This window comes from Saimiri boliviensis, chromosome 16 (assembly GCF_048565385.1).
Source record: "Saimiri boliviensis isolate mSaiBol1 chromosome 16, mSaiBol1.pri, whole genome shotgun sequence".
Classification (NCBI taxonomy): Eukaryota; Metazoa; Chordata; class Mammalia; order Primates; family Cebidae; genus Saimiri; species Saimiri boliviensis.
In genome coordinates, this window is record NC_133464.1 from 87062997 (window position 1) to 87077645 (window position 14649).

A 14649-nucleotide genomic window follows, 5' to 3' on the forward strand; every position below is an offset into this window, starting at 1 on the left:
GGCAACATGATGAAACCCCAACTCTACTAAAAAAATAACAAAAAAATTTGCTGGGTGTGGTGGTGCACGCCTGTAGTCCCAGCTACTCTGGAGACTGAAGTGGGAGAATCACCTGAGCCTGGGAAGTCAAGGCTGCAGTGAGCAGTTTTCACACCACTGCACTCCAGCCTGGGCAACAAGAGTGGGACTGTGTCTCAGAAAAAAAAGATAATTAATTTTTAAAAAGATAATTACGGGCATATTTGTCCAGATTATACACAGCAGAGAACAAAGTAGAGTCAGTTATCATCAATTATCTACTGCTGTGTAACCAACCATCCCAGAATAGTGACTTAAAAATAATGGCTTCTCGGCCGGGCGTGGTGACTCAAGCCTGTAATCCCAGCACTTTGGGAGGCCGAGGTGGGTGGATCACGAGGTCAAGAGATCGAGACCATCCTGGTCAACATGGTGAAACCCTGTCTCTACTAAAAATACAAAATAATAATAATAATAATGGCTTCTTATTTCCTATGGCTCTGTGGGCTTGGCTATGCTCAGCTGGGCAGTTTTTCTCCTCTATGTGGTGCCTGCTGGAGTTCCATATAGTATCTGCTGGGTTTCCATGGAGCTCATCTCAGTGAGAACTCAGCTGGGGCCGAACACTTAAGAGGGCTTCACTCGCGGGTTGAAACTGTGGCACAGTTGACTGGATCTGTCTCCAGCCATGGTGGGATCTGAGGAGTGAAAATGGAAACAGCCAGGTTTCTTGAGGGCAAGGCTGAGAACTGGCACAGCAGCATTTCTGCTTCATTCCACTGATAGAGCAAATCACGGGCCAGCCAATATTCAAGGGGAGGGGAAGTAGATTCCACTTTGTATTGAGAGCTGCTGCCTGTATATTCAGGGATGGGAGAAACTATTAGTGCCCATTTTTTGGTAGCACTGTTAGGGACACATGAATAGAAATATAGGATCCAGGACCCCTGAAACTCTTCACAGGGTGTGTGTGTGTGTGTGTGTGTGTGTGTGTGTGTACAGGGAATTTTTGGTATATTGTTTCTGTGGAATGTGCTTTACCTCCGTTTACCTATCTCAATTGTGACAAATGTCAAGTCTTACTTTAGCAAACATCCTTCAAAATCTGGGAATTTTACAGTTAAAAGGAACTTTGGGATTAGCTCGTATATTCTTATCTTGCCATTTTGTTGGGCACAGTTGGGATCTGGAGAATTTTTGTGATCTGTCCACAATTATGCAGCTAGATAGTATAGGTAGTTTTGTTATCATGGAATTCGATATATGTGTAAGCATCTTATTGTCATACTCTTCTTTAGAAACCATTGCTCTTTCAACATAAAATTAAGTCATACTTTAATTTTTTCCATGTTCTAATCAAGCCCTTGTTCATAGCCATAACTGATTTGTATACATAGTTACTAAGAGACAAAGCATTCTATACAATCAGCATTTTTACATGTTATTTACATTACTGAATGTTGCCTATTTTGTTTACTGCTACATACTCAGCATCTAGAGCAATGGTAGATTTGTTTGAGTTGTAGAAAGTATTATTTCTGGCTGTGGTAAGTATATTCTAGGGACTATATTTATTAAAATTGTTGTTTAGTAATGGCCATGTGGCCTCTAACTCCCATCCCACACTTTCCTATTTGAGGAGCTGATAAACCTAAATCTGACAGATAATCATTATGGAAATCAGTTTTTCAAAACTGAATTATTTCATCCTGAGGATAAATTTCAAGAAACAAAATTATTAAATCAGGGTACAAAAAAATGTAATAACTTTTGATACTAATAAATATCACCCCTGAATATTTTTGGTTTATACATGACCAAGAATAGTTTTACCACCTCACTTATCTTTATAATTATTGATTTTATTTTGGTGCTAACAGTAGTTATAAAGTGCTCTTTATCAATGTTTCTTTTTTTGTTTGTTTGTTCGTTTGAGATGGAGACTTGTCCTCTTGCCGGCGCTGCAGTGCAGTGGTGTGATCTCGGCTTACTGCCACCTCCGCCTCCTAGGTTCAAGCGATTCTCCTGCCTGAGCCTCCCAAGTAGCTGGGGCTATGTAGGTGTGTGCGTGTGTGCTGCCATGCCCAGCTAATTTTTTTTTTTTTTTAATTTTAAATTTTTTGTATTTTTAGTAGAGGTGGGGTTTCGTCACATTGTCCAGGCTGAAGGCCAGATGCCCTGGCTCATGCCTGTAATCTTAGCATTTTAGGAGGCTGAGGTGGGAGGATGGCTTGAGCGCTGGAGTTTGAGAAACAGTGAGAACCCATCTCTACAAAAAAACTTTTTAAAAAAATTAGCCGAGCATGCTGGCTCCCACCTACAGGAGGCTGAAATGGGACAATTGCTGAAGCCCGGCAGGGCCAGACTGCAGTGAGCCCTGATTGAGCCACTGCACTCCGGCCTGGGCGACAGAGCAAGACCCTGTCAAAAACCTGCTCACTTCTGCAGCGCAGCACATATACTAAAACTGGAACAATACGGAGATTAGCATAGCCCTTAAAAATACACAAAACAAAACCAAAAAATTATGCCAAATGTCTTCTTCATTCCTTTCCCATAAGTTACTTTTAAAAAGTTGTATGTTTAGGCCGGGCGCGGTGGCTCAAGCCTGTAAGCCCAGCACTTTGGGAGGCCGAGGCGGGTGGATCACGAGGTCGAAAGATCAAGACCATCCTGGTCAACACGGTGAAACCCCGTCTCTACTAAAAATACAAAAAAAAAACTAGCTGGGCATGGTGGCACGTGCCTGTGATCCCAGCTACTCAGGAGGCTGAGGCAGGAGAATTGCCTGAACCCAGGAGGCGGAGGTTGCGGTGAGCCGAGATCGCGCCATTGCACTCCAGCCTGGGTAACAAGAGCGAAACTCCGTCTCAAAAAAAAAAAGAAAAAAAAAAAGTTGTATGTTTTTACCTGTGTGCGAGGAGCAGGTGTCCTCCCTGCGTGTTTCTGGTGTACCAAGGTGCAGGGGCCTGCAGCGTCACCAGCTACCGGAGGAGGTCGCTGCAGGGGCTGGAGCTTCTGCTGCATCCATGCGAGGTGACAACTCATTTTTTTCTTGCACACAAGCTCCAAAGGCCACTTCTTCCATTTGTCCTCCACTTGTTTTCCAGCCACAGTTGGCTCTCATGCAGCGCACGCTGCACCTGCCCAAGGTCGCCAGGGCCACGCCTTGCGTGGACAGTGTTGCGGAGGAGCCTCAGTTCCGCATGCACAAGATTGCCAGGGCTCCTGCCCCGCGTGGACAAGGTACTGGACAAGGTCCCCAGGACCCCCGCCCTGCATGCACGAGGTCTCTGGGACTCCTGTCCCATGTGGACAAGGTTGTGGAAAAAGTCGCCAAGGCCCCCACCCCACGGGCACAAGGTCGCTGGGGCCCCTGCCCCGCGTGGATGAGGTCGTGGACAATGTCATGTCCCCTTCCCCCCTCCCCCACCCCGTGCATGTGCACGAGGTCGCTGCGGCCCCCGCCTCACGTGGACAAGGTTACTGCATGGAAAAGCTTATGGTGCTCTGCCCCAGCAGTCAAGGTTGTCGGCCCCGCCCAGCCTCGCCCAGCAAGGACAGGGTCATGGGGACCCGCCTGCCCAAGATCGCTGGACATGGGAGGGGCATGCAGCGGTGGGGCCTCTAGAGGAGCTCTGGGCCCAGAGGGGCTTCATTCTTCCAGGCGCCTTTCCATACGGTTGGAGTTGGAACACTCTGGAAATTCCAGCTCCTCGGCTTCTATGTCCTGGTCAAAAAATCTAGGGATTTGGGTCAGAGGTTCTTTTGAAGACCAGCCCGCCCGCAATCCTCCAAGGAAGCTTAGGATCTTGCCAGAGAGGAGGCAGCCTCCTCTCCCAGCCAGCTCTGCCTTTTCTCCCCCTCATCCTTTGTTTTTTCTTAATTAATTAATTATTATTATTTTTTTGAGACAGGCTCTCCTGTTCTGTCCCCTAGGCTGGAGTACAGTGGCATGATCTCAGCTCACTGCAGCCTCCACCTCCCAGGTTCAAGTGTTTCTCCTGCCTCAGCCTCCTGAGTAGCTAGAACTATAGGCACCCACCACCGTGCCCAGCTCATTTTCTTACATTTTACAGAGATGGGGGGGTTCTTGCCCAGGCTGGTCTTGAACTCCTGGCCTCAAGCAATCCTGCCTCGGCCTCCCCAAAGCACTGGGATTACAGGCATGAGCTACGACTGAAGTGGAAGTTACCTAAGGAAGCCTGAGAGGCAGGCAGACACAGACAGAAGAAGGCCATGAAGACACAACAGGGCCAGAGCACTTCATTTCTGCTTTTTCAGCCAAACCTCATAGCTGGAATGTTCAAACTTTAGGATATGGTTTTGCTAAGGCTTGAAAAATGTTTCCTTACCAGGAAGGGCTGAGGGGAAGGATCTTCATAGGAAATTCCTTCCCTCATACATAATAATTGTCACTGCATTTAAATTACTCGCATTCACAGGGCAATGCACGTGAAATACTTCTGCTGCTTAGGCATTGTGAGCCCAGCTCCTACCTTGCTAAGAGCTAGTGGTAGATTGAAGGAATGTCTTCTGGTTCCCACCCATCCTTGTAGGCCCTGTGCCTGCTGGAAGGGGAGCACGCCAGGAGAGCGGAGCGTGTGTCAGGAGCCCATGCTGGTCTGCCTGGCAGCTGGTCAGTGGCTGGAGAGCTGGGTGAGGCCAGCTTCCCCAAGGGACAGCAGAGGGGATCATAATGGTGTACCCGCAACAGAGGCCTGGACCATCCAGTGGGGAGCCTTGGAGCTGGGATGCGGTCCTTGAAATTGAGAGGAACTGCCTCAAGATCCTGGCAGAGCCTGAGGTGCCCCACACCTCAGCCACCTCGACGTTTTGTTACATGCCTCTTTTGCCGTCCTTTATTTCTTTTTTTTTTTTTTTTTTTTTTTGAGACGGAGTTTCGCTCTTGATACCCAGGCTGGAGTGCAATGGCGCGATCTCGGCTCACCGCAACCTCCGCCTCCTGCGTTCAGGCAATTCTCCTGCCTCAGCCTCCTGAGTAGCTGGGATTACAGGCACGCACCACCATGCCCAGCTAATTTTTTGTATTTTTAGTAGAGACGGGGTTTCACCACGTTGACCAGGATGGTCTCGATCTCTGGACCTCGTGATCCACCCGCCTCGGCCTCCCAAAGTGCTGGGATTACAGGCGTGAGCCACCGTGCCCGGCCGCCATCCTTTCTATATCAGACAGCGTGTGGGCAAATCTCACATTTCCAGGCTTCATAGTGTTAGATTCAGTTGTAAGTGAACACCAATTTGTTGACAAAACGTTAAGAGGAGAAATATCTTGGGAAAGATACCTAAGGTACAGATGCTCAAAACTGCTTAATATGTAATTCACACACCTGAAGTGGAGTTTCACAAGAGCTGTCAGTAGCAGCAGTAAACCAGTGAAGTTTGAAATCTCGGTTTATCTTGCTCTTTTTTAATCCCTCCCCAATCTCTCTGTTTTAGCCATGAGGCAGAAAACCTGTTGAGGAGCTCTGCTTTAATGCAATGGGAAGACTTCCTTCTGTCTGGTCCGGGTCCACCACCCCAAGCTGAGGACAGCCCACTGCAGTGCATGTCACTGCTGTCCAGAAGAGATGAGGCTGCCAGGCCCCCAGGGTATCCTTGATGCAGTAGTATTTAGCCCTACTAGGTTCTATTCTGCAGCAAGTCTGACAAAAGAATTTTTCACTTAATGTATGTGAATTTGCAAGAACTGCCCACAGGGTAGCAGATAAAGGCTCCAGGTGAGAGCCCGTCAGACTCTTATTTTGTAACCATTGTGGCTCCCCAAACCGTGAGGCATAGAGTTTATGCCATGTTAGGTTTTGCTGGATTTGACGTGGATTGTAAATAGTAGTATCAGTTCTCCCTTCCAAGTATCACAAATCTATCGGGCCAGGTGCAGTGGCTCACACCTGTAATCCCAGCACCTTGGGAGGCTGAGGCAGGTGGATCACCTCAGGTCAGGAGTTCAAGACCAGGCTGGCCAACATGGCAAAGCCCCGTCTCTACTAAAAATACAAAGTTTAGCCAGGTACAGTGGTGCCTGCCTGTGATCCCAGCGATTCGGCAAGCTGAGGCAGGAGAATTGCTTCAACTGGGAGATGAAGGTTTCAGCGAGCCAAGGAGCCAAGATCATGCCACTGTACTCTAGCCTGGGGGACAGAATGAGACTGTGTCTCAGAAAAAAAACAAAAACAAAAACAAAAGAATCTTCTACTACTCTAATGTAGGTAGAAAAAAAAATTCTTCCAGATGATGTGAGATGTGAAAGAAATCTCAAAATCAAGATGCTTACACAGTTAGGAGGCCTGAGAGTGCAGGTGAGTTAGACGCAGGAGATGGGTTTTGCACACATTGAGCATCTTACTCTTGCAGCAGGTGGCATGGAGTGGTCACTAATGAAGCAAGTGTTGAACGCCACAGGTCTGTAATATGATGGCTTCAACTCCAGCACTGATTATCTGTCTGGAAGAGCAGGCTCCATTTATGGTAACCAGGTTCAATGGATTCGCATCTTTTTTTTCTGTGAGACCTTAAACAATCTTAAATTAAACTTTCTTGAGTGTTTTAGGAGAAAAATTTAGTGTGCGTAGCATTTTCTTGTTGCACGTGGCTAGGTGACACAAAGTCATCAAAGTCTTCTTAGCCACATGACCGTAAATAATTAGTAATTGGTAAATAGGGCATGACACGCATGTTCAAACGCATTAAGATTTTGTGAGCTTCTGTAGGAGGGGCTCTCCTGAAGAATGGCACATGTGCAAACGAGATAATGGAGTAAAACTTGGAAGTTGCTGCTGCTGTTAATGTTGATTTGAAATTCCCTTCAGCCTGCGCCTCGGTGCGTCTGTGCTGCGTGCTTTATCGCCATCTTCCACACACCAGGACAGCCTGCCCAGTGGAACAGGCAGTGTCTTCTCACTCCCTGCTTGTAGCACTGTCCTCCTTTCCTCTATCCTGTGTCAGTCTAATTTAGTCACTCATTCATTGAACAAATATCTGCGATCACTTTCTACACACTAGACACCAGAACACACACCTGAGCTGTCCTTGCCTTCAGCTGACTTGCAGCATCACCCTTGCTTTGGGGCAGGGCTGCCCAGCCTTTCCACGTCTTGGCATGCATAGACGTGGCCAATGTTTACACGGCAGCCTGAGGTAAGCTGCACGAGACTAGAGGTGTCTATTGATGCTTGGTGAAAAGAACTCATTACACCTCTTTCTATAATGATTAGAAGGGAAGAATACACAGTAAAACATTAGAGTCATTAAATGTCAAACCTGCACAAAATCTACAATTACAGTTTTTATGTGTTTTCCCAGAAACACATAAGATACCTTTGTGAAATGTAACAGCTAACCCTTAAATGACGCTGATGCCGAAACGTGACATTATCTCCTTTAGTCCCAAGAGCAACCTGTTAGCCTTATTTCCCAGATGAGGAAACAGGCACTCAGAGTAGGGAAATCACTTGCTGAAGGTTCCACAGCTGCTAAGTGGCAGAGGGGAGGGCTGAACCCAGGCGCGTGGCCTCGGTCTCTGCTCCCTGGACCACTGTGCCATCCTGCCATCTTTTGGAATAGCCGCCTACAATTCTAGATAAGGACTCTTAAAAGGCCATCTTTGTACCTTCTTTTTTTTCTTTTTTGAGACGCAGTCTTATTTTGTTGCCCAGCCTGCCCTACTTCCTGGACTCAAGCAATCCTCCTGCCTCAGCCTCTTGAGTAGCTGGGAGTACAGGCATGCGTCACCAACGCCTGGCTATTTTTTTGTAGAGATGGGGTCTTGCTGTGTTGCCCAGGCTGGTCTCAAACTCCTGGGCTTTCCAGGAGGCAGTCTTCCCGCCTCAGTCTCCCAAAGTGCTGGGATTACAGGCGTGAGCCACCACATCCAGCTTGGTCTCCATACATTCTTAGAAAGGAAGTGGCCACGCTCCTAGGCCGGCTTCAGCTGCATCTCCGTGACACACTCCTCCCGCCTCCTGGCTCTGACCTCTTATCACTCCCCAGACTGTGTGCTTGTCTTCATTCTGTGACTCTGCATGTACTTTGTGCCCAGAGGTCGTGTATTTCTGATGGATTTAGAAGTGGGTTCCCATTTCCTTCAGCGTTTAAAACGTAGCTCTATGTATATGTACAGTAGCATCTTCTTAGAGTTAATGTATTTCGTGTTAAAGAAGCATTGATGGACAGGTAACATGGGCAAGCCTCAGTCAACGCGGGTTATTTGAAGGGTTTATTTATAAACAAGCTGGCTCATGAGTGTGTTCACTTTTATGACTTGAAACTCCCCTCTGGGCTGGGAGCGGTGGCTCACGCCTGTAATCCTAGCACTTTGGGAGGCTGAGGTGGGTGGATCACCTGAGGTCAGGAGTTCAAGACCAGCCTGGCCATCATGGTGAAACCCCATCTTTAAAAAAAAAAAAGAAAGAAAGAAAGAAAGAAACTCCCCTCTGAACATGAGTCTTCACTTGTGGTCTCCTTGCGGAGTTTTCGTAGTTGAGTTCCTAGATTTGAAGCACAATAAACATGCACATCTTGAGTAGTGGGTGCTTTGTAAATGGGGAGAGAGTTTGAGAACATCCACATCGACCTAGCCTGTCCCGGAGGTGTCCCTTCCTTGGCAGCCAGCAGGTACTGGGTTAATGAGCACAGGCTGGTGATTCACCCTGCAGGAGACAGAGTTGGTCACGTTTCAGACAAAGCAATTGAACGGTTAGTGCTGATGGAAAGGCTTGCGGTTAGAGTTGGCCCCAATTGGCACATTTTTTAAATGGTCGCCAAAAGCTCCAGGGTGATCCCACAAAGATGTGGTCTTATATCATGTCTTCCTCCAAGCTGTTGAGTCTTCGCAGACGTGATCTCATAGCATAGCACAGCTGTGAAGTCGGCGGCGGGAGTCTTATCTCCCGTCCCAGGTGAGGCCAGGAAGCGTTTCCCTTCTGAACCACTGCTGTCTGCTCTCTGCAGCTCTTCCAGGTTGTAAACATTCGCCCTTTCTGGCAGTCGCGGCGCCACTTCAACAAACAGCTCTGTTCTTATTACCATTTTCCAGTCCGTCACTTCATGTCCCTCCACTGTGACGTGGCCTGCCCATGTGGCAGCACCTCCCCAGGCCTTCCACCTCGCGTTCCTCGGCAGCCCCTTCCCTGTCCCTGCCATCTTGCCATGCCCACACCCTCATTGCTAAGAACACTGGCACAGTTTACAGCCAGCATTTTCTATCCTGCCACTCTGCTGTCAGATGGCCAGGACTGGAAAGCTCGATTTACTATTAGTCCATCGTGTATGGATCGTAAGTGCTTAATTTGTTCTAGGCACTGGGTTAAGTGGGCAGATGCAGGCATGAGTAACATGGTTTCCGGGCCTGCCAGGTTCTTCTCGTCCTAAGAGAATCACAGACGCACAGCTGAGTGTGGTTCGGGTCATGGGCCCCACGATGCCCCGTCCAGAGGAAGGGGACACTCAGTGCTGCGTCTCTCTGCAGAGTGGCTCTATGACCAGCGCCAGCCTTCATGCCGCCGAGCAGGCCTGCACAGCCTCCCCCACCATCCCTGGGTCTTTCGACATCTCCACCCCTTTCTTGTCTGCTGTCTGGGTAACTGTGGGCTCCTCTCCAGGGCTCCCCATCGTGCATTTTCAGTTTCCTCCTGCCAGCGCCCTTTTTGTGGCCTTTGCCTGCTTCGCCCTTGTCCCAGGGCCAGCCTCAATGGTGTTCTTTTCTCTCTGCTCACCCTCCCTGTCTGCCTACGGCTCTTTCCTGAAAGATGACGGGGGGGGGGGGGGGGGGGCCGTCGTCGTCAGAGCTTCACAGCCCCGCCCACCTTGGGCTGCATCTCTTCTGCACCCTCCTGCCTGTTCGGTCTCCCCCACCTGAGTGCCTCCAGCTCTGCACCCACCACTGTCCCCAGCCTGACCTGCTGACGCCGCGTGTCCCTGTTTGAAAGCTTCCTTGACTGCCTGCAGACAGGAGCAAAACCCTGGAGAGCCCGGCCCCCATCTTGTGGGTCCCTCTCCACACCTCCTTCCACCCTGGTGTGCTGCTGCCACGAGCCCGTCTTTCCCCAGGCTTCTGCTCTGGCTGTCCCATCTGCCAGGAATGCCTTTTCTCTCCAGGGCTCTCGACCTGCCCAGAGTCTGGCACAGCTTAGCCATTCCACCTTAGCCTTCCACCCCGTCCTTCGGGTGGAGGGAGGCTTTCTCCTCTGGCCCTCACCCACTTTACTTGCCCTCTCTGGTGGTGGCCACCAGCCTCTGTCTTGTGTTCATCCCACAAGCAGTTTGAGGGACCTGTCCTGTGCCGGCATGGCTCCATGGGCTCCTGTTGTGTCTGTCTTTCTCGTACAAGTCAGATCCCTAAGGGCCAGTCCTCTGCTGCCGTAGCCAGCACAGGGCATTGTAAACAGTAGGCATGTAATATATGACTCTTGGGCAGCTGCACCCTCTGCCTGGGGACAGGTTTCCTCATCCCAAAGTTAGCCTGGGGGTGAGCTGAGGTTAAAGCCAGGTTCCCTGACTCCCACAGTTCTTCCCCTTAAACGTTTCTAGTTCTAGGTTCATCCTGAACTCACCAGTCCAACCACAAAAGTTTTCTAAGGAGAAGCAGAATTTTAAATCTCTGCCCGTCATCAAAATTCCCATGGGTCCTTAACGGAAGGCCAAATAGTCCGTGGTGTGGCTTATGCTAGGCTTTTGTCATCAAGCACCTGCAGGACACGCAGCCACCTGCGCTCATTCTGAGGGTCTCCTGCAGTGCTTCACAGGTTCTTAGCAGTGACGGAGGCAAAGTGTTGGCAGCACAGACTGGGGACGGGAGTGCCTGGCAGCTTTGCTTTCGGATGACGTGCACTTACCTCTCCTTTGCTTCCCTCCCAGGAGATGGCTGGCCGAGCTCTCAAGCAAACGGGCAGCAGGAGCATCGAGGCCGCCCTGGAGTACATCAGCAAGATGGGCTACCTGGATCCAAGGAATGAGCAGATTGTGCGGGTCATTAAGCAGACCTCCCCAGGTGAGCCCAGGCCCGCAGCATGGTGGGCGAAGACGGTTTGTGGCTTCAGGACACAAAACCATGTGCAGAGAGGTCCGACCTGGCCTGGCCAGAACCAGTTTCCTGGCACATTGCCTCGTTCTGGTATAGGCAAGCTGAGCCTGTCCTGCCCCGAGAGAGTCAGGCCCTAGCAGGGGCAGCCCCAGGGGAAGCGCCCGGCGCCTGCCCCATCCACCTCGTGTGAAATTACCTTGGTACTTCCTACCTAGGGAAAGGTGTGTGCTTGTTTTATGAAAGATCAAAAAAGTCAGCGAAGTGGGAGTAAAAATGGTCTTTTCACTTTCTCTTGGGCCTGTGGAGGGATCTTTGACAAGGGTGGCTTCTCTCCTCAATTCTAAAGCACACCTCTCTCACAGCATAGCCTCTGAGAGTGGCTGCTGGATGGCAGGCAGCGTGGGCAGAGCTGGGCCCCCTTCAGCATCCTCTGTGAAGGGCCTGAGGCACCGCACCAAACCCCTGCTTTTCATTGGCTATAGGTGAATGTTACTTTCCCAGGACGGAGCACATGGGCCCTGTGATCTGTGATTGGTACCTGAGGCCCCTGGGGTGTAATAAAGGCACAGTGGCTCAAGCCTGTAATCCCAAGACTGTCTGACCTGGTCTGGTCTGGTCTGGCTTTGTTTTGTGTAATCCCAACTCTTTGGGAGACCAAGGCCCGAGGATGGAGACAAGAGCTAGAGACCAGCCTGGGCAACAGAGGGAGACCTCATCTCTATTTTAAAAAGAAAAAAGAAAAATCATAATAATTAGCAAGAGCTTTACCAATTTTATGGGAAACCTACTTCACGTGGCAAGTGAGAAAAATCTTACTTTTGTAAGTTGAATCTTCCTTGTTAAGAAGACCCACATTTCTGTTTTCTTCTTAAGAGAAGACAGTTCCTTAAACAGCTGCAGCTGGCCATCCATGTCAGGCTATTTCCAGTTCTGAGGTCTTAGAGCACAGCTCAGAGGGAAAGCCGGGCCCACGTTCTCTGCAGATTTCCGCCCGCGCTTGTCTTTGGTGTGCGTATTCACTGACGTCTTCTGAGCCCAGGGAAAACGAAGCCTTGGTGTGCCTGTGACCTCTGGCCAGTGCCAGGCTGTCAGGGCCTTCACTCTGCCAGGTATCCGTGTGGTCTCCCTATAGGCAAGGCACAGCCTTTCCACCCTGTGGCGCCCTCCGCCAAGTTGAGCCGAGCGGGGCAGTTGGCCTCAAGAAGTGAAAGGGGCCTGGGTCCTCCCTTCTGGGGTCTGTTTCGGAGGAGATGTTCAACATGGAGGTCAGGATTAAGGCAGCAGCAGATGAAATCAATTTGGATATTTGTAGAGGGGTTTTGTGTGGTTTTTAGTGTTGTGTATATGTTGCTTTGTTTTAATACAGACCCCCCAAAAACCTAGAAAACGTTTTAATTTAGACAAGAGGTGAAAGGAAAGCGGAGCAGTAGATACCGACCTGCCGTTGGTGTGAGGGAGCCACACTTTGGGAACAGTGTGGTGGCAAACAGCCCCCCACAACTTGGGCATGATACGGTTTGGAAAACAAAGCTGGCTCTGTGCAGCTCCCTAGCCTGACAGGAGAGTGACCCTGGTGCAGTCCCCAGGGGTTAAGGATGCGCCGGGATGGGGTGCTGTCTTCTCTACTGTCCTTGGCCCCGCTGCGTGCCCTTTGGCCTCCAGCCTGCCCCCACTCCCCTAACACATTAGGGTGACTGGCAGGGCAGAGGGGAGCCCACTGACCCTGTGCTGGGCAGAATGCAGCACATCAGGGCCCAGGGTTCAAGACCCCCAGCCCAGAGGGCAGCGCTAGAGTGGGGACCAGCCTGAAGGTGCCAGAATCCACTGATCACACCCACTCTGATGCTGTCTTCCCATTTTTTTTTTCCACTGCAGGAAAGGGGCTCGTGCCAACCCCTGTGACACGGAGGCCCAGCTTCGAAGGAACCCGCGATTCTTTTGCGTCCTATCACCAGCTGAGCGGTGGCGCCCCCTACGAGGGCCCGAGCTTCGGCGCCGACGGCCCCGCTGCCCTGGAGGAGGTGCCGCGGCCGTATGTGGACTACCTCTTCCCCGGAGTTGGCCCCCATGGGCCTGGCCACCAGCATCAGCACCAACACCCGCCCAAGGGCTACGGCGCCAGCGTGGAAGCCCCAGGGGCGCACTTCCCGCTGCAGGGCGCGCACTACGGCCGGCCGCACCTGCTGGTGCCCGGGGAGCCCCTGGGCTACGGCGTGCAGCGCAGCCCCTCCTTCCAGAGCAAGACGCCGCCGGAGACTGGGGGCTATGCCAGCCTTCCCGCCAAGGCCCAGGGGGGCCCGCCCAGCACCAGCCTCGCTTTCCCACCCCCCGCCCCCGGGATCTACGTGACACACCCACACCACAAGCAGGCCGGCCCAGCGGCCCACCAGCTGCATTTGCTGGGCTCCCGCAGCCAGGTGTTCACCAGCGACAGCCCCCCTCAGAGCCTGCTCACCCCCTCGCGGAACAGCCTCAATGTGGACCTGTATGAATTGGGCAGCACCCCCGTCCAGCAGTGGCCGGCCGCCACCCTGGCCCGCCGGGACTCCCTGCAGAAGCCAGGCCTGGAGGCGCCGCCGCGCGCACACGTGGCCTTCCGGCCCGACTGCCCAGTGCCCAGCAGGACCAGCTCCTTCAACAGCCACCAGCCACGGCCGGGCGCTCCTGGCAAGGCTGAGCCCTCCCTTCCCGCCTCCAACACCGTGACGGCCGTCACAGCCGCACACATCCTGCACCCGGTGAAGAGCGTTCGTGTGCTGAGGCCCGAGCCGCAGACGGCTGTGGGGCCCTCGCACCCCGCCTGGGTGCCCGCGCCTGCGCCTGCCCCGGCCCCGGCCGCGGCCGCGGAGGGCCTGGACGCCAAGGAGGAGCACGCCCTGACGCTGGGCGGTGCGGGCGCCTACCCCCTGGACGTGGAGTACGGAGGCCCAGACCGGAGGTGCCCGCCGCCGCCCTACCCGAAGCACCTGCTGCTGCGCAGCAAGTCTGAGCAGTACGACCTGGACAGTCTGTGCGCGGGCGTGGAGCAGAGCCTCCGTGGGGGCCCCAGCGAGCCCGACGGCGGCGGCGACAAGAGCCGCAAAAGCGCCAAGGGGGACAAAGGCGGGAAGGATAAAAAACAGATCCAGACCTCTCCCGTTCCAGTCCGCAAAAACAGCAGAGACGAAGAGAAGAGGGAGTCACGCATCAAGAGCTACTCGCCATACGCCTTTAAGTTCTTCATGGAGCAGCACGTGGAGAATGTCATCAAAACCTACCAGCAGAAGGTCAACCGGAGGCTGCAGCTGGAGCAAGAAATGGCCAAAGTAATTTCTCACTTCCTCTTACTGTTTGCTCCCAGCTCTTCCTTTTGCTGGTAATAGGAAGCATGCACAATCCCTTTTCTGTTTCGTCTGTGTATCCCTTATCATCAACACAGCTAACAAGGGGCGACAGTCTGGTTCTGGGGCCAGCAACTTGGGAGAAGTTGCAAATAGTGTGATCTCCCTTTCTCCCCTCCCCTTTCTCCTCTCCCCTTTCCCCTTGACTCTTCCGAAGAATCAGAGATAGCTGTGTATAATGTAGCCAGCCTAATGTAGTTAATCTACAAT

At 51.8% G+C, this 14649-nt stretch overlaps 1 protein-coding gene across 2 annotated transcripts in view; it reads left to right on the forward strand.

Moving 5' to 3' along the window:
* The window catches only part of LATS2 (large tumor suppressor kinase 2), a 112853-nt gene that overhangs the window by 65288 nt on the left and 32916 nt on the right, over window positions 1-14649 (forward strand). For both annotated transcript variants that reach the window (XM_074387934.1, XM_039473363.2), the window contains exons 3-4: window positions 10894-11026; window positions 12935-14364. In XM_074387934.1, coding sequence (XP_074244035.1) covers window positions 10894-11026; window positions 12935-14364 — 1563 coding nt within the window. The remainder of the gene's footprint in view (window positions 1-10893; window positions 11027-12934; window positions 14365-14649) is intronic.